At 36.4% G+C, this 25,582-nt stretch overlaps 2 protein-coding genes across 5 annotated transcripts in view; both read left to right on the forward strand.

The window, feature by feature from the left end:
* The first annotated feature begins 10,355 nt into the window (after positions 1–10,355).
* LOC143343486 (uncharacterized) lies at positions 10,356–23,920 on the forward strand. The gene is made up of 11 exons (XM_076768431.1): positions 10,356–10,487; positions 13,173–13,774; positions 14,498–14,624; positions 14,993–15,178; positions 15,242–15,420; positions 18,708–18,793; positions 18,865–19,084; positions 19,251–19,553; positions 19,618–19,800; positions 20,300–23,273; positions 23,612–23,920. Exons 1-11 carry the CDS (start codon positions 10,471–10,473, stop codon positions 23,745–23,747), a joined length of 5,013 nt encoding a protein of 1,670 aa, XP_076624546.1. The 5' UTR covers positions 10,356–10,470; the 3' UTR covers positions 23,748–23,920.
* LOC143343875 (prominin-like protein) overlaps positions 23,826–25,582 on the forward strand; it is a 49,582-nt gene continuing 47,825 nt past the window's right edge. For all 4 annotated transcript variants that reach the window (XR_013080030.1, XM_076769208.1, XM_076769209.1 and 1 more), the window contains exon 1: positions 23,826–23,842. Coding sequence is in view for 3 of the 4 variants with exons in the window: in XM_076769208.1 (XP_076625323.1) it covers positions 23,841–23,842 (2 nt within the window). In the remaining variant the exon portion in view is untranslated. The remainder of the gene's footprint in view (positions 23,843–25,582) is intronic.

Genomic DNA, 25,582 nt, shown 5'->3' on the forward strand with positions numbered 1-25,582 from the left:
GCATGCAAAGATGTAATACCTCTTAAAAAAAAATTACGTTGACCTTGAAATGTCCTCTACTAGGATAACTTTTACGGAAATAATTCCGTTGTGTTATTAATCGCTTGTAAAATATTATTATTCCATTTAAGGAGGTATTGCTGCCTAGACTGTCAATTTTACGGCCCTTTTTGTGATTTTTTTTTTAATGATAGGTACGCTGTTTTGTACTGAGACTTTGTAGATGTATTTATTCATCTTATAAGCATGTACAATATTTTTTTCATGGAAAAATATTAAAAATCGTGAGAATTATAACTTCTTATTTAATGGCTCTTCTGGAAAAGGTGCTCCAATGGCTTCCAGGATTACAGATAATTTGAAACAGAGGGGGTTAAAGTATCTTCATAAGGAAGGTTGTAGTTATAGCAGAAACTAGGGAGAAGTCAAAATCCTGATAAATAAAGAAATGGCGACACTTCAAGTCTCGAATTTCTATTTTTTAATCGTTCTCTTGTCTTCAGCGTATTAAAAAAAATAGTAAAACTCAATATTTTTTTAAATCTCTAGTTTCAGCGATAAAGGCGTGTCTGCTAAATATTCTCTCCAAATTTGAAGTCAATCGGTCTGCTAGATCTTGAAATATCATATAAGCCAGTTTAAATGCGTTTTTTTAAACAAGGAGCTATAACTCTCGCAATTTGTAAAATTTTTTGATGGAAAAAATACTGCACATACCTATAAGACGAATAAATATTTCTGCAAAATGTCAGTAGAAAAATTACAAAGAAAGGCCAAGGAAATGACAGCCTAGACAGCAATACTCCCTTAAAACCATATACCATATGGTCCAAATAAAATGTGAATGTTTGATTTTTGAGAAAATTCAATCTGTTCAAAATTTTTCAAAAAGCAGCGACTTTCTCGTGTGAATATTTTTATTTTATACAGTTGCATTTTATATGTTAAAATATCTCGCGATGTCAGTTGAGGGTTGAACAGGAAAAATAATTTTTTTTTTTTTTTAATTCACTGAATCGACCATGATATAGAAATATTCTGAAAAATCGAATTTCAAGTTGCGAAAAAAACTTATAGTTAATAAGGTCGTATGTTAAAAATCATTTGATATCGAAACGACTGTTAAAACCAATGTTTGTCTGAATATCCTGTAAATAAAAGACAGATGTTTAACGGGTTAAAGCTGCTAGAAATTTAGAAAGCATTCGTAAGCGTGAACGGGGCATTAGTGATTAATGGTTGTTCCTCTAACGAATAAGAAACGCGACCAAAAGATTGCGGAAAGATTACGCGGTATTAATTAATAATCTGAAGACGTTGCGCAAGATTAATTCGCGTTCTTCCCGGGCAATTAACTTCTAACGCGTCGACGTTATTGATGGATGGCTTTCGGACGATGGGTACTGAGTGGATATCGAATGTGGCGGCTTAAATATACCTATCGAGTAAATAATTATGATTCTGACTTTGGCCGGAGAGCGACGAACGATGACTATTCAATTGGCAGCTGAAGACAAGGAGTCAACGAAATCAATAAATAAACATAATAAAGAATTTGAAAGCTGCGAGTTATGAAAACGAATAATCTGAGGATTAGTGGGGATTACATATAGATTTCATATATCAAAAACATCGATTTGAAGAGAATTTATTTTTACGAGTCCGAGAAAATATATTTTAGAAATTGTGTTCTTTAAGAAAAAATTAAAAAAAAAAGAAAAATCTTCCCCTTGAGATGTAGTACTATTTTAAATATATTTATACTAGAATTTAATAGAAAAGAATTGGAGAGAAATGCGATTTAATTGGCGGCTGAAGACAATGAGTTAACGAAATCAATGAATAAACATAATAAACAATTCGAAAGCGGCAAGTTATGAAATCGAATAATCTGAGGATTGCTGGGGATTACATATAGACTTCATATATCAAAATCGATTTGAAGAGAACGAGAAAATGTATTTTCGAAATTATGTTCTTCAAGAAAAGATTAAAAAAAAAAAGGAAAATCTTCCCTTGAGATGTAGTACTATTTTAAATATATTTGTACTATAATTTAATAGAAAAGAATTGGAGAGAAATGCGATTTAATTGGCGGCTGAAGACAAGGAGTTAACGAAATCAATAAATAAACATAATAAAGAATTCGAAAGCTGCGAGTTATGAAATCGAATAATCTGAGGATTACTGGGGATTACATATAGACTTCATATATCAAAAACATCGATTTGAAGAGAACGAGAAAACATATTTTCGAAATTATGTTCTTTAAGAAAAAATTTAAAAAAAAAGGAAAATTTTCCCCCTTGAGATGTAGTACTATTTTAAATATATTTATACTAGAATTAAATAAAAAAGAATTGAAGAGAAATGCGATTTTATTGGCGGCTGAAGACAAGGAGTTAACGAAATCAATGAATAAACATAATAAAGAATTCGAAAGCTGCGAGTTATGAAATCGAATAATCTGAGGATTACTGGGGATTACATATAGACTTCATATATCAAAAACATCGATTTGCAGAGAACGAGAAAATATATTTTCGAAATTATGTTCTTCAAGAAAAAATTTAAAAAAAAAGGAAAATCTTCCCCCTTGAGATGTAGTACTATTTTAAATATATTTATACTAGAATTAAATAAAAAAGAATTGAAGAGAAATGCGATTTAATTGGCGGCTGAAGACAAGGAATTAACGAAATCAATGAATAAACAATTTGAAAGCTGCAAATTATAAAATCGAATAATCTGAGGATTACTGGGGATTATACATATAGACTTCATATATCAAAAACATCGACTTGAAGAGAACGAGAAAATATATTTTCGAAATTATGTTCTTTAAAAAAAAATTTAAAAAAAAAGGAAAATCTTCCCCCTTGAGATGTAGTACTATTTTAAATATATTTATACTAGAATTTAATAAAAAAGAATTGTAAATTAAGAGGGAGAGTTTGATAAAATTTGAGTAAAATAAAACTAATTTAGATGTACAGTAGTACCCACATAAGTGACCAAGCTCGGGACCGACCTCGGTCATTTGTGTAGGCATGGTTAGTTCTAATCAAGAATACTAATTTGTTGATGGAGGTTTCGTTAAAAATTTATTAACGTTTAAAGTTCGGCCCGTACTGAATATTTTTTCTAGGAAATGAGTAGGATTTCAAGTATATGACTCTTCACCAAAAATGATTGTAATTGACCCCCGCAACTGAAAATAATTTTTTCAGAACGATTTGAAAATTTTTCTACTCGCCGAAAAATTTAGACACCTACCCCCTGTCGATTTTTCTTAAAAATTCATTTTTGATTTTTAGTAAGTTTGTTTGACGACCTACGAAAATTATGTTTAGTACTTTTTTGTAGGTACCCATGAGCTCTACTTCAGAAAAAAGTTTCATTGAAATATATTCATTATTGTAGGAGTTATGGTCGTTTGAATATTGGACCATTTTTAGGGGGTTTCTCTCATTTTACGGGGTCAAGGACCAACTTTTCGAATATTTTTGTAATTTCTGCATATTCTTCATCTAAATACGCGTCGTTTGCGTTTTTAAAAATTAAAATCGTCCAATCCGTTCAGGAATTATGACATTTTAAAGATTCGCATGAAATTTCGAGACAACATTTCTGGCAGAAATTATATTTTCGGTAAGGAATTTTTTTCTCGAAAATGGTTACGATTTCGAAGGTATGTCTAATGATCAAAAATAATTTTAATTGACCCCTGAAACTGAAAATAATTTTTTTAGAATGATTTGAAATTTTTTAATTTTGTCGAAAAATTTCACACCTTCTCGAATTTTTTCTCGGAAACACGTAGGAATTGGGGGGTATGTTTATTCACTAAAAATGATTGTAATTGACCCCTGGAGGCGAAAATATTTTTTTCAGAATGATTTGAAACTTTTTAATTTCGCCGAAAAATTTAGGCATCTACCCCCTGTCGATTTTGCTTAAAAATTCGTTTTTTATTTTTAATAAATTTGTTTCACACTGTACGCAAATGTTGTCTAATACTTTTTTGTAGGTACCCATGAGCTCTACTTCAGAAAAAAGTTTCATTGAGATATATTCACCATTGTAGAAGTTCTGGTTGTTTGAAAATTGGACCAGTTTTATGGGGTTTTTTCCAGTTTACGGGGTCAAGGAACAACTTTTCGAATATTTTTAGAACTTCTACATAATCTTCACCAAAAGACGCGTTGTTTGCGTTTTTGAAAATTAAAATCGTCCAATCCGTTCAGAAATTATGACATTTTAAAGATTTGCATGAAATTTTGGGCAGTCATTTCTTGCTAAAAATTATATTTTCGGTAAGGAATTTTTTTCTCGAAAATGGTTAGGAATTCAGAGGTATGTCTATTCACCAAAAATGATTGCAATTGACCCCTGCAACTAACAATAATTTTTTCAGAATGATTTAAAAGTTTTTAATTTCGTCGAAAAATTTGTCCACTTGCTCAATTTTTTTTTCGAAAATGGGTAGGATTTCAGGGGTAGGTCTATTCACCAAAAATGATTGTAATTGACTCCCGCAACCAAAAATAATTTTTCCGTGGATGATTTAAAATTTTTTAACTTAATTTTATTAATAACTTTTTAATGAAGCCTCAGTCAAGAAATTGATGTTCTTGATTTTCGTCTTACTTTGGCCTCTAGAATCTCCCATTAAAATTTTTGCCAGGAGTGGCCAGACACACTGTATACAATGTATCGATAAGTCTCTTGGCTTCCAAGAATCTCTTGGATAACTCTAGTCACTTATGTGGGCATTACTGTAGTTTGAATCGTCGCTGCGTCGATTTAAGAATGAAGTTTCGTTTAAGGGACGCTTGGAACCGGAAGAAAATTCGGAAAAGGACAATGTCGGAGGGCTGTACGAGCTGCAGGGGTGCGAATTATGCGGGCACCGCGCTGCAGTTAAGCTCGACTTCCGGTGGCGGAACCGGAAGCGGGTCCTCCGCGTCTGGAAGCTCCTGCACGACCACGAGAAGAGTACAAGTACGCGCGAAAGTGATGTACGGGTCCGGCAAGGCTATCGCCAGCTTGCAAGCACAAGAGAAAGCTGCCAGACACTGAAAAGGTACATATATTTATCATTGTACACGACCACTAACTATTTTACAGACAAATACGTCAACTTATTTAATGGCGATTGCTTTGTAGAAAGGTTCAATTCTCCTTAAAGAATCGATTCCTAAATCCTTCGATGTTATCCAATGTTTATAAGTGCTTGGAAGTCCAAGGACGCCATATTGAATATTTAATAAAATAATTTTTCGTTTCTTTCGGTTTCCTAAATTCTGTAACTCTTTAACTATGCAGAATAGAAAAGAAAATAGTTCGAGCAAAGGTTATTCAGTTTAATGGGAACATTGTTCATTTTCGAAAATACAGGGAGGGGCACACTTTTAATTAAAACAAAATAAGATCGATATCTTTGTTCAATTCTGGGAAAACTTGTAACAATTTTTATTCAGTAAACTCAGTGTTTTTTAAATATTTTGGGTTGTAGAGCCCTTTCGATATGTAATGAAACGCGTAACGGATTTCTTTCAAATCTTATTAGAAATCTTGTTGGTTTTGCTCTCGATTCGGTTACTGAAAATGAAATTCGCTGTTTTCAATGATGTTGCGCTAGGGGTAGTTCCCGTAATTGGAAAATTGACTAAAATAAAAATAGGTTTTGGAGATATATAAGGTATTGTGCAGCTTTGTGTTTTCGATGAAGCTTTCCAAACCTTACTCAAAATGGATAATACGAGCGTGACAATTGGCCCACGAGCTATAAAACTTGCGAAAGAACAGGTCGAGGAACGTGTGCACGCCGCCAACCGCCGCGGTTCTGACGCTTCGAAGGAGGCCAGAACAGCTCGCTGGAATGAGAGAATAGAGCCGACAACCACGAGGATACCGACGGAATTCTGTACGAACCTGGGATCGATTAGTATCGTAAGTAATAATTTTTCAAACTTAAAAACCCTAAATGCAGTACTCCCGAAACTTTCAACTGGATCGAATCTCGGATACCATACGTTCCATTTCTCTGAAACTTCAAAATCAATTGTAGCTACTTGTCCCATTAAAAAGAGAAAAGAAAATGACAAAATTTCGGTATTTTTGCCAAATAAATTAATTATTTTGGTACGAGCGATAATTCAATATCCGTATTTTTTTCATTTCAGTCAACGTTGAGAGCTGCAATCGCCTACGCCAATATTTAAACGCGTATCTTTTGTTTCCAAACCACACGCGTGTCGACGGACTTTACTCACGACGGAGATCGAACACACTATTTAACAATTAATCTGTAAGTAAAGCTTTCGTGCAAGAGACATTATATTTTGTTTACAGCTTTCGCTGTTTGTTACATTTTTACTGGCATCGTACGACTTAAACTGCTTCGTAAATAGTCAGATATAGTAGAAGATATATAATAGAAAACATTTGGTACAAAATAAATGGGAAAGGATTCATAAAAGGATAAAACTACTTCATAAATAGAATACAACTGTTTCTTTAATGGTGGACAAAGGACTATGTTGAAAATTGTCAATTAAAATCAAACTACTTTATAAATAGAAAAAACACAGTATAGTAAATAAGACTTGGTAAAAATAAATGGAAGGAATTCATAAAAAACAAAACTACTTCTTAAATAAGACACAACTGTTTCTTATAGGAATATACAGGGTGATCGGCCACCCCTGGGAAAGATTTTAATGAGGGATTCTAGAGGCCAAAATAAGACAAATATCAAGAATACCAATTTGTTGATGGAGTCTTCGTTAAAAAGTTATTAACAATTAAATTCAAAAATTTCAAATCGATCTGGAAAAATTATCTTCGGTTGCGGGGGTCAATTACAATCATTTTTGGTGAATACACATACCTTCGAAATCCTATCCACTTCAGAGAAAAAAAATCGGATACATGCTGAAATTTTTCGGCAAAAAAAGAATTTTTCAAATAGTTCTAAAAAAATTATTTTTGGTTGTGGGGGTCAATTACAATCATTTTTGGTCATTACACATACCCCCGAAATCCTACTCAGTTTCGAGAAAAAAATTCCTCACCGAAAATATAATTTCTGGCCAGAAATGTCTGCCCGAATTTTCATGCGAATCTTTAAAACGTCATAACTTCTGAACGGATTAGACAATTTTAATGTTTAAAAAAGCAAACAACGCATATTTTGATGGAAAATATGTAGAAATTGCAAAAATATTCGAAAAGTTGATTCTTGGCTCCGAAAAATGAGAAAAACCCCCAAAAAATGGTCCAATTTTCAAACAGCCATAACTCCTATAATTGTGAATATATTTCAATGAAGCTTTTTTCTGAAGTAGAGCTCATGGGTATCTAAAAAAAAGTATTAGACAACTTTTCTGTAGGGCGTCAAACAAAATTACTAAAAATGAAAAAGGAATTTTTAAGAAAAATCAACAGGTAGGTGCCTAAATTTTTCGATAAAAAAAAAAATATTTAATTAATTCTGAAAAAATTATTTTCGGTTGTGGGGGTCAATTACAATCATTTTTGGAGAATAGACATACCCCCGAAATCCTACCCACTTTCTAGAAAAAAATTCGAGGTGTGAAATTTTCCGACGGAAAAAAAAAATTTCAAATCGTTCTGGAAAAATTATTTTCGGTTGGAGGGGTCAATTACAATCATTTTTGGTGAATAGACATACCCCCGAAATCCTGCGCATTTTCGAGAAAAAAATTCAATACAGGTGAAAATTTTAAACGTTAATAACTTTTTAACGAAGCCTCAATCAACAAATTAGTATTCTTGGGTTTCGTCTTATTTTGGCCTCTAGAATCCCCCATTAAAATGTTTCTCAGGGGTGGCCGAACACTCTGTATATAGGAATTCATAAAAAGCGAAACTACTTCATAAATAGGACACAAGTGTTTCTCTATTGGTGGACAAAAGACTATGTTGAAAATTGTCAATTAAAAACCAAACTACTTTATAAATAGAAAAAACACAGTATAGTAAACAACACTTGATAAAAATAAATGGAAGGAATTCATAAAAAACAAATCTACTTCGCAAATAGGACACAAGTGTTTCTTTAATGGTGGACAAAAGACTATGTTGAAAATTGTCAATTAAAATCAAACTACTTTATAAATAGAAGAAACACAGTATAGTAAACAACACTTGGTAAAAATAAATGGAAAGAATTTATAAAAAACAAATCTACTTCGCAAATAGGACACAACTGTTTCTTTAATGGTAGACAAAGGACTATGTTGAAAATTGTCAATTAAAATCAAACTACTTTATAAATAGAAGAAACACAGTATAGTAAACAACACTTGGTAAAAATAAATGGAAAGAATTTATAAAAAACAAATCTACTTCGCAAATAGGACACAACTGTTTCTTTAATGGTGGACAAAAGACTATGTTGAAAATTGTCAATTAAAAACCAAACTACTTTACAAAAAAAAAACACAGTATAGTAAACAACACTTGATAAAAATAAATGGATGAATTCGTAAAAAACAAAATTACTTCGCAAATAGGACGCAACTGTTTCTTTAATGATGGACAAAAGACTATGTTGAAAATTGTCAATTAAAATCAAACTACTTTATAAATAGAAGAAACACAGTATAGTAAACAACACTTGGTAAAAATAAATGGAAAGAATTTATAAAAAACAAATCTACTTCGCAAATAGGACACAACTGTTTCTTTAATGGTGGACAAAGGACTATGTTGAAAATTGTCAATTAAAATCAAACTACTTTCTAAATAGAAGAAACACAGTATAGTAAACAACACTTGATAAAAATAAATGGAAGGAATTCATAAAAAACAAATCTACTTCGCAAATAGGACACAACTGTTTTTTTAATGGTGGACAAAAGACTATGTTGAAAATTGTCAATTAAAATCAAACTACTTTATAAATAGAAGAAACACAGTATAGTAAACAACACTTGGTAAAAATAAATGGAAAGAATTTATAAAAAACAAATCTACTTCGCAAATAGGACACAAGTGTTTCTTTAATGATGGACAAAAGACTATGTTGAAAATTGTCAATTAAAATCAAACTATTTTCTAAATAGAAGAAACACAGTATAGTAAACAACACTTAGTAAAAATAAATGGAAAGAATTTATAAAAAACAAATCTACTTCGCAAATAGGACACAACTGTTTCTTTAATGGTGGACAAAGGACTATGTTGAAAATTGTCAATTAAAATCAAACTACTTTCTAAATAGAAGAAACACAGTATAGTAAACAACACTTGATAAAAATAAATGGAAGGAATTCATAAAAAACAAATCTACTTCGCAAATAGGACACAACTGTTTCTTTAATGGTGGACAAAAGACTATGTTGAAAATTGTTAATTAAAAACCAAACTACTTTATAAATAGAAAAAACACAGTATAGTAAACAACACTTGATAAAATAAATGGAAATAATTTATAAAAAACAAATCTACTTCGCAAATAGGACACAAGTGTTTCTTTAATGGTGGACAAAAGACTATGTTGAAAATTGTTAATCAAAAACCAAACTACTTTATAAATAGAATTAACACAGTTTAGTAAGCGACATTTGTTAAAAAATGAATGGGAAATAATTCATAAAAAAACAAAGCTACTTGGTAAATAGAAATACTACAGTGTACTAAACAATATTTGGTAAAAGTAAATGGGAGAGAATTCATAAAAAAACAAAGCTACTTCGTGAATAGAAGTAAGACAGTGAAGTAAACTACATTTCGTAGAAAATAAATGAGAAATAATTCATAAGAAGTTTCTTTTCACTTGCAGTGAATCACCATTGCAGCGTAGGAATATGAATGGGGAGTAACTGTATAGAATTACTCGGTCAGTGAGTGAAAAAACTGTTTACTATGCGATCGATGTTTTGAGTAACTGTACACGGATGTGGAGATCGAGCTGTTAACGAAGCAATCATCGCGAGACAAACGATAGAAAATGAAAGGTCACGGGTCCACGGGATCCCCTTCGTCGGAGATTACCATAATGACGACTAGGTTTCTATCGAAACGAACGTTCTAACAGTAATCGAGTACGACGTCGAATTAAACGGAGGAACCGGATTTCTCCCAGCGGATCGTGCGTCTCTCTTTTGCTCTTGGATGCTTATTATGCGAGTTCTCTCATCATCGTCGGAGCCACGGTCGAAATCAAAGAGGCGACGGCCGCGGGGCAGTCGAGTAACAGTAAAAATCTGAGAAAAAGGCGCGCGAGAGCAGTTCGATCCGCGCAAAAAGCAGAAAAAACAAGCGTCTTGCATCCTTCGACTCGGATAAGACCGGTCGACCAGCCTCCAGGAGGCTTAGTACTTGGTGAACCGTCCTCGAGCAGACCGCATGTCGCGTGTTACGCGTTCCTTGGGCCTTTTTGGTGTTCTTTCCGGGGGGTAGACTCGCGGCGTCGCTCGGAGGAAGCTTCCGGTAGCCATGCAACCGTCCATTTTGTGAGTTTCCGGATTTTTAATCGACCTTTCGCCACGAAGACTCGATTCGATAATTCTTTTTGGAAGAATTTACTTAGTGTTCTCTACGGTGCTGTGAATAATTTATAAAAAAATCGATGAACTATTAAGATTATATATTTTAGGCTGTGAAAGAAACGTAAACACGATATTAATTTTAATTACTTTCCCGTTCGATGTTTCATGGATTTTATTTTTTTATTTATTGACAATGGAGAAATATTGATTTTTATCGAACGAGAAACGTGAATACGCTTATTTAACTTTTATTCGTTATTCAAAATTTGTATCTAAATAAGAACGTTACTCATCTCCGACGAAACGTAATGTTTTTAGATTTCAACATCGTTGACATATTTATTTGTGACCAAGAGCTAAGTGTTTTTTTTATCGAAACTGTGTCATGAACTCATCAAGATTGAGAATCTTCTTCTTGAACCGTACCGCGAGCTTAAAAGGGTTAAGAGCCATTGGACTCTTTGGTAACCTCTGCTTCTACGGATTGCGTCTGATATATTGCGAATTGATGCTGTTTAATGTTGTTGACATCGATTTTCCAAAGTAAATTTGGCACAGAAACCACAACACGCTCTCTAGGTTTCTTCATAATTTTTTATTTATTTTTGGTAGATTTTATTAAACATTGTTGACATCCGACAGTCTTTTTTTTACTGTTATCTTTCATAATTCGCCTCAAAGCTTTCAATTATTTACTTGTTTCCAAGTAGTCCTTGCAATTTGAAATCTGAATTTTGTTTCATCTTGAGAATATTCGTATATATAAATAATGATTCATGTGCGTGTGTGTAATTGCAGAAAAAACTTTTTTCGATCAAATAAACTGTAGTTAAAAATGTTTATACAAGTAAAACAATTTGATTGTTTCGTTTCGTGCCAGCATCCCGCGCTCGACTGTCCCGTTACACCTCTTGACATTCTAACTAAAGGATTCGTGTCACTTGGTCGTATTACTTGCCTCGTTTCGTTGTTCCCAGCGTTTCAATAAATTATCATCGACTACCTTTGATTTTCAAATCCTGTCCTTCGAGTCACGGCTACGTTTCACTTCCGTATTTATTCTTAAATAATTTTTAAACGAAAGGAAGAATTAATAATAGTAACACTGCAATTACTCCTGTACACATATTATTCGATGCTCTCTCAGAATTTGAAAAAAAATTTCAATTGAAAATCAAATATTATTTTGTCAAATAAAGAGTATTTCGAAAATACCCTAAACTCAATTCAAATACAATATTTACGAACTACCAATAATTTGAAATTACCATTATTTCAAACGATTACTTTTGAATGAATAATTTTAAATAAATTAATGTCTCGTTTAATTTTGAAGTCGGAAATATGTTCTGAAAGTCTATTGCGTGCCCCAAGATCGGTATTCATAGCGAGTAATTGAGTGGAAAACGTCGATAACGGGTATTTACATATTACGAATGCGAGTGTACGCATCGGTGATCGATGATCCAGTTTGATTCCGTCGTGATGAGAATCGGGATGTGTCACGGACCGGTGTCGCCGATCGGGGCAGTTACTCTTACGATCGGTGCAATTAAATACGACTAACGCGATGGAATGCAAATGCAGCGGCCGCGCGTGCTCCGTCGAACGGTACACGACGCGCGCCATTCCCATTGCTTTAGTCGTTAATTATCCCGTGAGAAAGTTAATGTCACGGTCGGGAAAACGTGAAATTTCTATTGTCGATCTTCCTTGTCCCCGGAGAAAATTAACCAGTTAACTGTGTTTGACGAGTATACTCGTCATGGAGAAGTGCCAGGATTTTTTGTCATGACGAGTTTCATAAAATAAACCTATTTTTTCATGTAATATTTTAACAGCGACACTTACTTTGTGCTTGACGACTATACTCGTCATCGATCAATTTTCATCACACATAGAAATTCGCACTTTCAACACGGAGCGACACAGTTAACTGGTTAAAATCGCGTAACCACGCCAAAAGCGCGACAATTCGATCGATTTCCCCTAGTTTGCTCCCCATCGTGCCCTGTGCCCTATGGGGCTCCACACTGGGACAATCTACGGTAGCACTATAGTGAAAACTCCCAGAAAACTTATATTTTTGAACGTTATTCAGTGTATGTCATCCAATCAATGGACGCCAAAAGTGCGACGATTGGATCGATTGCTCTTAGTTTGCCCTCGATCGTGCTTTGTGCCCCATGGGGCTCCGCGCTGGGGCACGGTGGTGAAAATCCCTAAAAAATTTATATTTCTGAACTTGGTTCAACGTATCTCGTTTATGAACGATCGTAGCACGATTTTCTATTAAAATTAATTCGTAATATACAATCCTGTTAAAAATGTAGGCCATTGTTTGGAATCATGGCCTCCTCACCGATTTGAATGATATTGAAATATGTTGTTACTGCTCGTAGATTTAGTTCTCGAAATATTTTAGAAAATTTCTTGCTATTCTATAAAATTAAATTCTAATAATAGTTAAATAATCGATCTTATTTATTTCTACTGTGCTTGCTGGTGAATCAGGAAAAGAACCATACAAAATTCAAGCTTTCGAAGGATCTATTTCGCGACTAGCAATTAGATACACTGTGTCTCCGTTCATCGAATGATACCCAATTCTTTTCTGATCGAACCCTAATATCGAGCATCGTTTTCCAGAATCCTCTTCGTCCTGTTCTCCACGCTGTCGGGATCAACGACAAACCGTGAAACGCTCGACGCAACGAAGAATTCGACGAATGGTTCGTCGCTCTCGATGCACGAACAATTAAGAGGAGATTCGACGAGAAACGAAAATTCCATAACCGTAGAAACGCTATTCGTTCCGGAGGACACGAGTCGATACGCGGCCATCTTGAATCACGCACGAAAACTGATTTCGAACGACGATTCTACCGCGAAGAGGGACCTGGAGGAAACGGGAGGGAACGCGGAAAATACGACTCGAGAGGCACTCGCGGCTGGAAAACCGTCGAAAGGCGCTGGGAGTGAATTTTCGAAGCTGGACGAGCTCGAGGGAGGACACAGAAGTCCGAGTCCCCCGAACGAGAAGAAGTATTTGTTGAGAGAGAATTCGGGTGAAGTTCCATCGGGAACAACCGCGGGGAATAATGGATACGAGACGAAGTCGTTGAAAAGCGGGAATCATCGCGAAGAGAAAATTAAACCGAACGAAGATGACTTGTTGGAGGCGGCCAATTTCGGACTGGAAGCCATGAAGAATTTGTACTTGGTTACGGAACCCACGCTCTACTCGATGGGTGGGTTTTAACATTGAATATTATTCCTCCATTGTTATCTTAAGTGTCTCGATAGAAATTCGTTACAGTGGTCGATAGAACACAAATACAGTGAAGTATGGTAGTTTCTCTTGTAAAATAGACGTGTAAATCTGGTCCCCCAGGGATTACATCTTGAATACTCTTTACTTGTTTTTATAAATGGCATCGATACATGTTTCAACGGTCATGCATACAAGATGATCTCAACATCGTCCGTATGCGTGGTGTATTCGAAATAAGTTATTTCTAAACGTGTACAAATATTTTCGTAACCGGCAAGGCGGCAAAGTATTAACTTAATTTTATGGTAAACTCTTGTATGATATAATGATAACCTTCGTTGTTAAGCGAATAAAGTATGCGTATCGATATTAAGTTGTGTTCCTGTTTATTCGATCGCGTCGAATGTGTATTATTTATTTCTTAAATATCCATGGAACTTCGTTAGTTTTAATGCCGTGACCGCGTCACTTTAAAAAGTATGCGTTTTGTAAGTTGAGATAATAAACTTTGAACAACAATAAAGGCGAGTTGCTTGGCATTAATTGTCGTCTCAGGAAACGATCTTAAGATTCACCTGTTCGTACGTGTGAGTCGTCTGAGCGGTGTGCGGTCGAGGAATGAAAAAAAAGTATCTCGTCGGGCAAAAATGTGTAAATTGTGAGAGAGGTAGACATCTAAAGGTTTGAAGTTTGACGACAGGTATTTATCTTGACTCGGATAACCCGGCAAGGTACGTAGCAGCGTTCAACGATCAGACTGAGGAGGCAAGAACACTCGCGCAATATGGGTTTGCTGTGCTTCAGGGTGCCACGATGTTCAAGAAAAAGTAAGTTCCCCTGGTTCAGTGTCGATCAAAATTGTAGTCGAAAATATAAGACACTTGGCATATTTATATGTTTATTTATACGTTCAACATAAACGAACCGAAACAACGTACTTTATTAAAATAGAAAGAAGTAAATAAAAAACTTTTCTAAGTAAATTCTACTTCTATTTCTGTTTTCATAGATAAATATTAATTAACAAATCGATCGAGCGTGCTATTCTTTTGCCCCAAAGATGGCTCTACGCTTCTTCTTCGTATCGATAGCTTAGCAAAGAAAGCTTGTAACGAATTAAAAGAAGAAATTTACATTTTACAAACTGTTTCGATAAAGATATTTTACAAAATATATAAATATTCGTGTCTTCAAGATTCCCAGCCGCTGCAGCGGACTTGCTTCTGTCGCGTCGAAGTAAAAACAATCCTCTGCAACGTCAGTGCCCGAACAGGGGGGTTCCCGATTGTCCACCGGCCAGTCTGAGGTACAGAACGTCCGACGGAAGTTGCAACAACCTTCAAAATCTCTGGTGGGGATCCGCCATGTCCGCCATGCAGAGGTGATTCGTCGAAAGATCAAAGGATCGACTTGCTAACTTTATTTTAAAAGCAATTCCTTTCAGATTTCTGCCACCTGCGTACGGCGACGGGATCCAGAGCGTCAGAAGGTCGGTGAGCGGAAGACCACTTCCCAGTGCACGTCAAGTGACCGCCGTGATCCATGAAGACAAGGACATACCTTTGGCATCCATCACTCACATGCTGATGCAGTGGGGCCAGTTCGTGGATCACGATATGACCGGTAGGTATACTGTTCTTTCAATGGTCGACAAAGGACTATGTTGGGTCAAAATAAATGGAAAGAATTCGTAGAAAACAAAACTGCTTCATAAATAGGACACAACTGTTTCTTTAATAGTGGACAAAGGACTATATTGAAAATTGTCAATCAAAAACCAAACTGCTTCATTAATAGAATACAACTGTTTCTCTAATAGTGGACAAAGGACTATGTTGAAAATTGTCAATCAAAAACCAAACTGCTTCATTAATAGAGTACAACTGTTTCTTTAATAGTGGACAAAAGACTATGTTGAAAATGATCAAACAAGAACCAAACTATTTTATAAATAGAAGGAACACAGTATAGTAAACAACATTTGGTAAAAATAAATGGAAAGAATTCGTAGAAAACAAAACTGCTTCATAAATAGGACACAACTGTTTCTTTAATGGTGGACAAAGGACTATATTGAAAATTGTAAATCAAAAACCAAACTGCTTCATTAATAGAATACAACTGTTTCTTTAATAGTGGACAAAGGACTATGTTGAAAATGATCAATCAAGAACCAAACTACTTTATAAATAGAAGGAACACAGTATAGTAAACAACATTTGGTAAAAATAAATGGAAAGAATTCATAGAAAACAAAACTGCTTCATAAATAGGACACAACTGTTTCTTTAACACTAGATTTACGGACATTGATCGTACATATATTTATTGATACCTTTCATGTTGACGATTACCTTAAAATACGATTTTTCTTTTAATTAAAATATATATTCATGCCATTGCATCAAACAAATTCAACGTAAGTTGTTAAAAATAATATTTACGCGTTTTGCAATTTTTAATATGGAATCTGACATCCGTCAAATTGACGGCTTCCGTAAATCTAGTGTTAATGGTGGACAAGGGACTATGTTGAAAACTGTCAATCAAGAACCAAACTAATTCATAAATAGAAGTAACATAGTGTAATAAACAACGCTTGGTAAAAATAAATGGAAGAAATTCATAAAAAACAAAACTACTTCGTAAATAGGACACAACTGTTTCTTTAATGGTGGACAAAGGACTATGTTGAAAATTGTCAATCAAGAACCAAACTACTTTATAAATAGAAGAAACACAGTATAGTAAACAACACTTGGTAAAAATAAATAGAAAGGATTTATAAAAAACAAAACTACTTCGTAAATAGGACACAAGTGTTTCTCTATTGGTGGATAAAGGACTATGTTGAAAATGATCAATCAAGAACCAAGCTACTTTATAAATAGAAGAAACACAGTATAGTAAACAACACTTGGTAAAAATAAATGAAAAGAATTCATAGAAAATAAAACTGCTTCATAAATAGGACACAACTGTTTCTTTAATGGTGGACAAAGGACTATGTTGAAAATTGTCAATCAAGAACCAAACTACTTCATAAATAGAAGTAACATAGTGTAGTAAACAACATTTGGTAAAAATAAATGGAAAGAATTCGTAGAAAATAAAACTGCTTCATAAATAGGACACAACTGTTTCTTTAATGGTGGACAAAGGACTATGTTGAAAATGATCAATCAAGAACCAAACTAATTTACAAATAAAAGGAACACAGTATGGTAAACAACTCTTGGTAAAAATAAATGGAAAGAATTCATAGAAAACAAAACTGCTTCACAAATAGGACACAACTGTTTCTTTAACACTAGATTTACGGACATTGATCGTACATATATTTATTGATACCTTTCATGTTGACGATTACCTTAAAATACGATTTTTCTTTTAATTAAAATATATATTCATGCCATTGTATCAAACAAATTCAACGTAAGTTGTTAAAAAATAATATTTACGCGTTTTGCAATTTTTAATATGGAATCTGACATCCGTCAAATTGACGGCTTCCGTAAATCTAGTGTTAATGGTGGACAAGGGACTATGTTGAAAACTGTCAATCAAGAACCAAACTATTTCATAAATAGAAGTAACATAGTGTAGTAAACAACGCTTGGTAAAAATAAATGGAAGAAATTCATAAAAAACAAAACTACTTCGTAAATAGGACACAACTGTTTCTTTAATGGTGGACAAAGGACTATGTTGAAAATTGTCAATTAAAAAGCCAAACTACTTTATAAATAGAAGAAACACAGTACAGTAAACAACACTTGGTAAAAATAAATGGAAAGAATTCATAGAAAACAAAACTGCTTCATAAATAGGACACAACTGTTTCTTTAATGGTGGACAAAGGACTATGTTGAAAATTGTCAATTAAAAAGCCAAACTACTTTATAAATAGAAGAAACACAGTATAGTAAACAACACTTGGTAAAAATAAATGGAAAGAATTCATAGAAAACAAAACTGCTTCATAAATAGGACACAACTGTTTCATTAACACTAGATTTACGGACATTGATCGTACATATATTTATTGATACCTTTCATGTTGACGATTACCTTAAAATACGATTTTTCTTTTAATTAAAATATATATTCATGCCATTGCATCAAACAAATTCAACGTAAGTTGTTAAAAAATAATATTTACGCGTTTTGCAATATTTAATATGGAATCTGACATCCGTCAAATTGACGGCTTCCGTAAATCTAGTGTTAATGGTGGACAAGGGACTATGTTGAAAACTGTCAATCAAGAACCAAACTAATTCATAAATAGAAGTAACATAGTGTAGTAAACAACGCTTGGTAAAAATAAATGGAAGAAATTCATAAAAAATAAAACTACTTCGTAAATAGGACACAACTGTTTCTTTAATGGTGGACAAATGACTATGTTGAAAATTGTCAATCAAGAACTAAACTACTTTATAAATAGAAGAAACACAGTATAGTAAACAACACTTGATAAAAAATAAATAGAAAGGATTTATAAAAAACAAAACTACTTCGCAAATAGGACACAACTGTTTCTTTAATGGTGGACAAAGGACTACGTTGAAAATGATCAATCAAGAACCAAACTACTTTATAAATAGAAGAAACACAGTATAGTAAACAACACTTGATAAAAAATAAATAGAAAGGATTTATAAAAAACAAAACTACTTCGCAAATAGGACACAACTGTTTCTTTAATGGTGGACAAAGGACTACGTTGAAAATGATCAATCAAGAACCAAACTACTTTACAAATAGAAGGAACACAGTATAGTTAACAACACTTGATAAAAATAAATATAAAATTCTTTTCATTGACAACAAATCACCATTATACCGTACGAATAAGTGACTTTGTTTTCGTTGTTTTTAACAAAAGAATTTTGTGTTTCTACCAGCAACTGGCCAGAGCAGAGGTTTCAATGGCACCGTACCGCAATGTTGCCTGAACTTTGGCACCGGTTTCCAACCGCCGGAATTTATGGTATCTATGAAAAAAGACTCTTCGATTATCATCATCGGTGACACGTCCTTCCATAGAATTTATTTTCGTAGCACCCGGAGTGCCTACCGATCGTCGTGAGCTCCCAAGACAGTTTCTTCGGTCCCCTGGACGTGAAGTGTTTAGAATTTTTACGAAGCGGTTCCGCACCCAGCGAGGACTGCGAATTCGGCCCCAGGGAACAATTGTCGCAGGTGACCAGCTATCTGGACGCTTCGACGGTCTACAGCAGTAACGCTTTTCACACGGACGGTTTGCGATTATTCCGTAACGGTGAGACATCGTTTATCCCGACGGGAGATTAGAGGCCACGAAACTGCTGAATAATAAAGCAATCTAGAATACTGCTCGAGACCCACGAACTACCCAACAACAGGGAGACGCGCTCGTTCGCGCCAAACCGACGCTCCCAACGGAGAAACGTGCTTCGTGTTCGCAGGTTTGTTGCAATACGGGAAGATTGAATCGCAAAGGCCGCTGTTGCCCAGACAGGATCCCGATCTCTGCAGGCGCGGATCGTTGTCGACGAGCTGCTTCAGAGCGGGCGACGGTCGACTCGGCGAGCAACCGGCCCTGACGTCGTTGCACGTCGTCTTCCTCAGGCTGCACAATAGATTAGCCACGAAACTTGCCGCGCTGAATCCTCACTGGGGCGACGAGAAACTGTTCCAGGAGTCTCGGAGGATCGTCGGCGCCATTGTCCAGCACATCACTTATCGAGAATTCCTGCCGATTGTTCTTGGTAAACGTTACTTAACACTAATTTATATTATTTTGTATGCTGAACGAAATTTGAATAATTGTAGGTCAAGACGTGATGAAAATTTTTGGACTGGAAGTTCTCAAAAAGGGCTACTACGAAGCGTACGACCCCACGTTAAATCCAACAGTCGCGAATGAATTTTCCAGCGCAGCCTATCGCTTCGGTCATTCCCTGGTGCAGCACAGCTTTGTCCGGTTCGATAGTGATCATCAACCCATCTTCAATAGTGAGTGTATAATATATAAATAATACCACGAACATCCAGAGTTTATTAAAGCTCGATGCAAAGGGATTTTCGAGGAACATTGACTAAATTTTTCTATGGCTATTTATTTTATTCGATACTCAGACCCCAACAAGTGGTTCTTTTCTTCGAATGGATGTAGGAATAAGAAGATTGCAGAGAAGAAGAAACAAAAGTCAATATCACAGAAAAAGTAGTTTAATAATAAAATATTCACAATTTTACATAATATAATGAACAATAAAATATACAGTTTCCATCTATTATTAATAGTAACTGATTCTTATAAAACTAAATACACACTTATCAAAAATTTGGTCCATATACAGTAAAAAATATTGTTAATCAGCAACAAATAGTTATAAAAATAGGTTCCACGAGTACAAGATTACATGCTTCCTTTAAATATCATTGTACATCCAAACGATATTCTTAGGTGTCCAATAATGAATACCTTACGCTAGAATCGTTTCTTTTACAGATGTTACCATTCACAAAGAGTTCAGTAACCCCGCGAATTTAGAAACAGTAGGCTCGGTGGACCGTCTGCTGCTGGGCTTGATCAATCAGCCCTCCCAGAAAAGGGACGAGTACATAACCGAGGAACTGACCAACCACCTGTTCCAGACGCCCAGCTTTCCCTTCGGAATGGACCTAGCCTCCATCAACATCCAACGAGGCAGAGATCACGGTATACCTCCTTACGTTAAATGGCGAGAACCTTGTGGTCTGTCGCCGATAAAGAGCTTCGAGGACCTGGACAGAGTGATGCCACCGTCCACGGCTAGAAAATTCAAACTGGTCTACTCGTTTGTGGAAGACATCGACCTGTTCACGGCCGGACTCGCGGAGAAATCGGTCAGCGGCGGTTTGGTGGGTCCGACCTTCGCTTGTATCATCGGCCAGCAGTTCAGCAACCTGCGTAGAGGCGACAGGTTCTGGTACGAGAACTCTGGCCACGGGAACAGCTTCACGCCTGGCCAGTTGCAACAACTCAGACGCGTCAGCCTGGCTCAAATACTTTGCACGACCATGGACGACATCGAGACCATACAACCTTTCGTCTTTCTCACCCAGGACACTCTGAGGAATCAGCGAGTGACTTGCAACGATCCGACGATCGGTCAGTTGAGCTTGGAATTCTGGGAGGAGGGATCGTTCGAAAGATCTAGACTCCTCAGCGTACTGAAGAGGAAAACTACCCAAGCTACTACTCCCAAAATCACCACTCCTTCCATCGTCGAGCAGCAGAAAAAGATATCTCTGAAAGTGAGTCCATCGAAGCCAGCCATCCATCAGCAAAACAGGATCGTCGTGAAGAGACCACTGGGTCGTCCAGACAACGTCAGCATAGTCGTGCAAAATAACGCTGTGAACGCGCCTATTTATGTGAACGACGCTATTTACGGGTCAGACATAAAGATGGACTCCCCCATGCGACAGAACAACGACCCAAAACCAATTTATATCGTCCTCAACAACAGACCCACGCTACAGAATTCTCTACAGCCTGTTCCAGCCTTTCCACCTACGAAACCTCTGCCCACGACGTATCCATCAGTAGCTACGTTCACGAGTCGTCCTTACGTTCCTCACGCTTTCAACGATCCCTACAATCCAAATCCTTTGAGTCATAGATTCCAGCCTGTTCCTCAGTTCGGCGACGTCCTCTTCGAACGACACCCTGCAACCAGTCCTAGGCCAACTTTATACACCTATTACACGAGTTTCGAAAGGACGACCCAAAGACCTCAACACGATTCAGCCAATTACGATTCGTCCAAAATTATTTACGACGCCCTGGGGAATCAGGAGCTCACTGATTGGCAGAGACTGCAACAGCAACAGCATTTGGTCCATCAATTGAACAATCCAGGCCACTGGAACTCGCAAGGCTACCAAAACCGACCTACCAATCCGACGATCGATCAGCTATCGAAGGACTCTGCTGAATGGAACTCTCAAAATGATAGGTATGGATCAAGTGGTGGCTACCAAGGCTCTAACAGACCTCCTTATCAGACCCAATCGAGTAGAAGGCCTATTCAGTCTGATTTTGGTGGATGGCCAGTTACTCCAGTTTATCAGAAAGAATCTGAATTCACTGACAGACCTCCTAACAGTATTGTTACTAATCCTAACAATTTGTACTCGAAAATTCCTTATGGAGGACCTGTCTTGGGTCATGATCTTGAAGCCTCAGGCTACCAAGACTCTAGCAGACCTCCTTATCAGGCTCAATCGAGTAGAAAGCCCATTCAGCCTGATTTTGGTGGATGGCCAGTTACTCCAGTTTATCAGAAAGGATCTGAGATCACTGACAGACCTCCTACCAGTATTGTTGATAATCCTAACAATTTGCACTCGAAAATTCCTTATGGAGGACCTGTCTTGGGTCATGATCTTGAAGTCTCAGGCTACCAACACTCTAGCAGACCTCCTTATCAGGCTCAATCGAGTAGAAAGCCCATTCAGCCTGATTTTGGTGGATGGCCAGTTACTCCAGTTTATCAGAAAGGATCTGAGATCACTGACAGACCTCCTACCAGTATTGTTGATAATCCTAACAATTTGCACTCGAAAATTCCTTATGGAGGACCTGTCTTGGGTCATGATCTTGAAGTCTCAGGCTACCAACACTCTAGCAGACCTCCTTATCAGGCTCAATCGAGTAGAAAGCCCATTCAGCCTGATTTTGGTGGATGGCCAGTTACTCCAGTTTATCAGAAAGGATCTGAGATCACTGACAGACCTCCTACCAGTATTGTTGATAATCCTAACAATTTGCACTCGAAAATTCCTTATGGAGGACCTGTCTTAGCTCATGAGCTTGAAGTCTCAGGCTACCAAGGCTCTAGCAGACCTCATACTCAGAATGGCGATAGCTTTCATTCGACTCCTCTTGTGTATGGAGCTACGAGCAGACCATTTCAGGATCAACTCCATACGTCAGCCGATTCTTATCAGAATCACGTGAAACCGTCAAAGGTTCATAGCGTGACTATCGTGACGGAAACAAGGGAAACGATGAATCAAGACAGAAGCAAGATCGATAGTATAGAAAACCAAGTCACCACGGAAGTTCCAAAACCATTGGTATCTTGGGTAAACGATAACAAGCACATAATCAGAAGACCTGGGCAATTCTACTACGAAAAGAATGTGTTACATAGATACCCTGATAAGATAGACGATCAGGCCACGATTCGCAGATACCATTTGATAGACCATGACGTCGAACAAAGGCACAAAGCGAATGTCGAGGAATCTGTTGACAAATCCATTATCGATGATTCTGCGGGGAACACGAAAGTCGATAAAATTGAAAACGGTACGATGATCGACGCGGTAACGAATCTGACGAGAAACGAAACGAACGATGGCTTACAAAGCGGTAACTACGACCTTCGCGAAACTATCTCGGAAGGGATCGAGAACGTTTCGTCGACAGACAGGTAATTTTTTGATTACGTTACCGCGAAAGAGCACGCAGAATCGTTTGACGCGAAATATTTGCGACGTCTCGTTGCACAATCGTTGTTGGAAACAGTGGTATCTTTATCTTAATTGACGAGTACATAACACTTTCAACACACGTTCCAACGACTGTTACTATCGTTTGATCGTCTAGCGATTTTATCTTTATAGTTTACCATTTATCGAAGTTGCTTTAACATTTTTAACGTAGATTTTCCACTGGAAATTACATTACACTTTTCCAAGATCATATTCTTTTGCGATGGCAACTAAAATGTATTCCAACGCGAATTTGTTTTACATTCGTGTTTTTCAGACGGAACTTTTGGTTGAATCCACAAGAGGACTCGAGTCTGACGTCGGCTCTGGAGATGCCAAAAGTTCCATCGGACGACGCCATGGCTGCCAAGGAGTTACCCAAGCCCATTAAACGCAGAAGTTATGCATCCTAAGTCTCCCGCCATCTTGTCTCCTCGTCGATGTTTTAATTCCCTCGAATAAGCGGCCACGTGGCCTACGGTGTACGCAGCTTGAATTTTATAACAATGTAAGCAAAGAGTTGCGCAATGTTAATATTTATTATCCCTTAGAAGAGAAAGCACGTTCCCCGCGCGATAAGAAACTATCGATAGTTAGTAAGATACAATTATTAAGACGCTACAACGAGGCACTAAACTATTTTATCCGTCTCTGATTTTTCGTGTCGTGTTATTTTATAGAAACCAGTATTCCAGACAATGCATCATTATAGAAAAATTGTATATTTTACCCTTTGTAAGTATTTTACAAATTATTACAGTACGATATTTTTACAATTTAGGAAGTACATTCTGTACTACGGTTCTTTAAAAAATCACTGGAATTTAAACGTACGAGATTGAGGGATTACATTTATAATAACAATTGTTTCCAAACGAAAGGCAAACCAGTCCATTGGTCAGATTGTTTTGCAAGTTATTGAATTTAATTTTGTCAAACCATGGGTGACGAAGCAGAGAATTTTTATTCGTTTTCGATTCATTCTTTTTACAAAATTCATTTGAACCGTCAAATTTGAAATCTGGCCCAGTGTGCGCCAGCGCGTTCCTGAAGGGTCAGGTGAAACGTAGCCTAGTTTTATGCCAATTTTAAACCGGCTATGCCTGTAACCACTCCGGACTATTTTCAGATGCAGTCCCCGAGTCGTTGCGTTTCATATGCCGCACGTCGACACCAGTAATTTTAATTGCACGTATAACACGCCTGTTTCCCGTCTTGCGTAGAATAGAATAAGTCTCCTCAATTTCACGGCTAGCATTCTTCCCTAACGATGGCAACCGAAGCGCTTCGAATCGCTTCTTTAAGGTCTCGATAGTCTCGAGAGTGTTCAGAGTTTCGATAAGTTATAATAAAATCGGTGAACTCACAGAAAAGTTTAATATCTCTTGATATTTATCCAATTTGTACTATACTATTGTTCGAAATCGATAGAAAGAAAATTAAATAAAGTATAAATGAAGTTATCAGTTGTAACATATTATTTATTACAGAGCAAGTCTGTACTTTAATATAACATAATATGTACACTTGTATAATTTATTTAATAATAAAATTTTATTCAACGTAGCATACTTTAATTTGTTTCTTTTATTACTAGTAATGTTTCCTACTTTCAAGATTTTATTATACAGCTATATCGATATTCTTAACACAAATCTTTCGAGACCTCAAAGACTTGATTCATAACACACAAGACAGGTGTTCCCATGTTACGCACACTTGCTTTACATCTGTCTTTCACGCAAAAATTTAAATTAATGTCGAGGACATTTGTAGAGATAAGAAACGTGCGACAGTTAAGGGTTTAACTTGAATCGCGTTATCGTATATTAGACTTCCCACCGCTTTTGGCCACGTTTTTCAGCCGAATTCGGGTGCTCGTTCTAAGCGGTCGCTAGGCATCGGTTTTTGGGTCAGTTGAAAACAGAGGCAACGGCCGATCGAAATGCAGTTTTCGATGTCGCGACCTGGATCCGCGGTTCGTTACGTGTCGAGTGAATGCGACGACGAGGAACGGTGGAATCTCGGTTGACCAAACCAGTCCGTTCGAGCGATACTTTTTAATACGATAACAAAAACATCCCGCGGAAAGTAAAATCCAGCCATTTCGGTGTGTAGAAGTCGCGACGATCAATCGAGGCGTTCCACTATAAAACGCTCTTAGGTCCTTTTTGACAATCTTCCGGCAAGAAACTGTACGAATTTTTGCAAATTTTTCTCTTCGAAAATCCCAGCTTGCAACAAACGA

The sequence above is a fragment of the Colletes latitarsis genome, chromosome 7, assembly GCF_051014445.1.
Source record: "Colletes latitarsis isolate SP2378_abdomen chromosome 7, iyColLati1, whole genome shotgun sequence".
Lineage (NCBI taxonomy): Eukaryota > Metazoa > Arthropoda > Insecta > Hymenoptera > Colletidae > Colletes > Colletes latitarsis.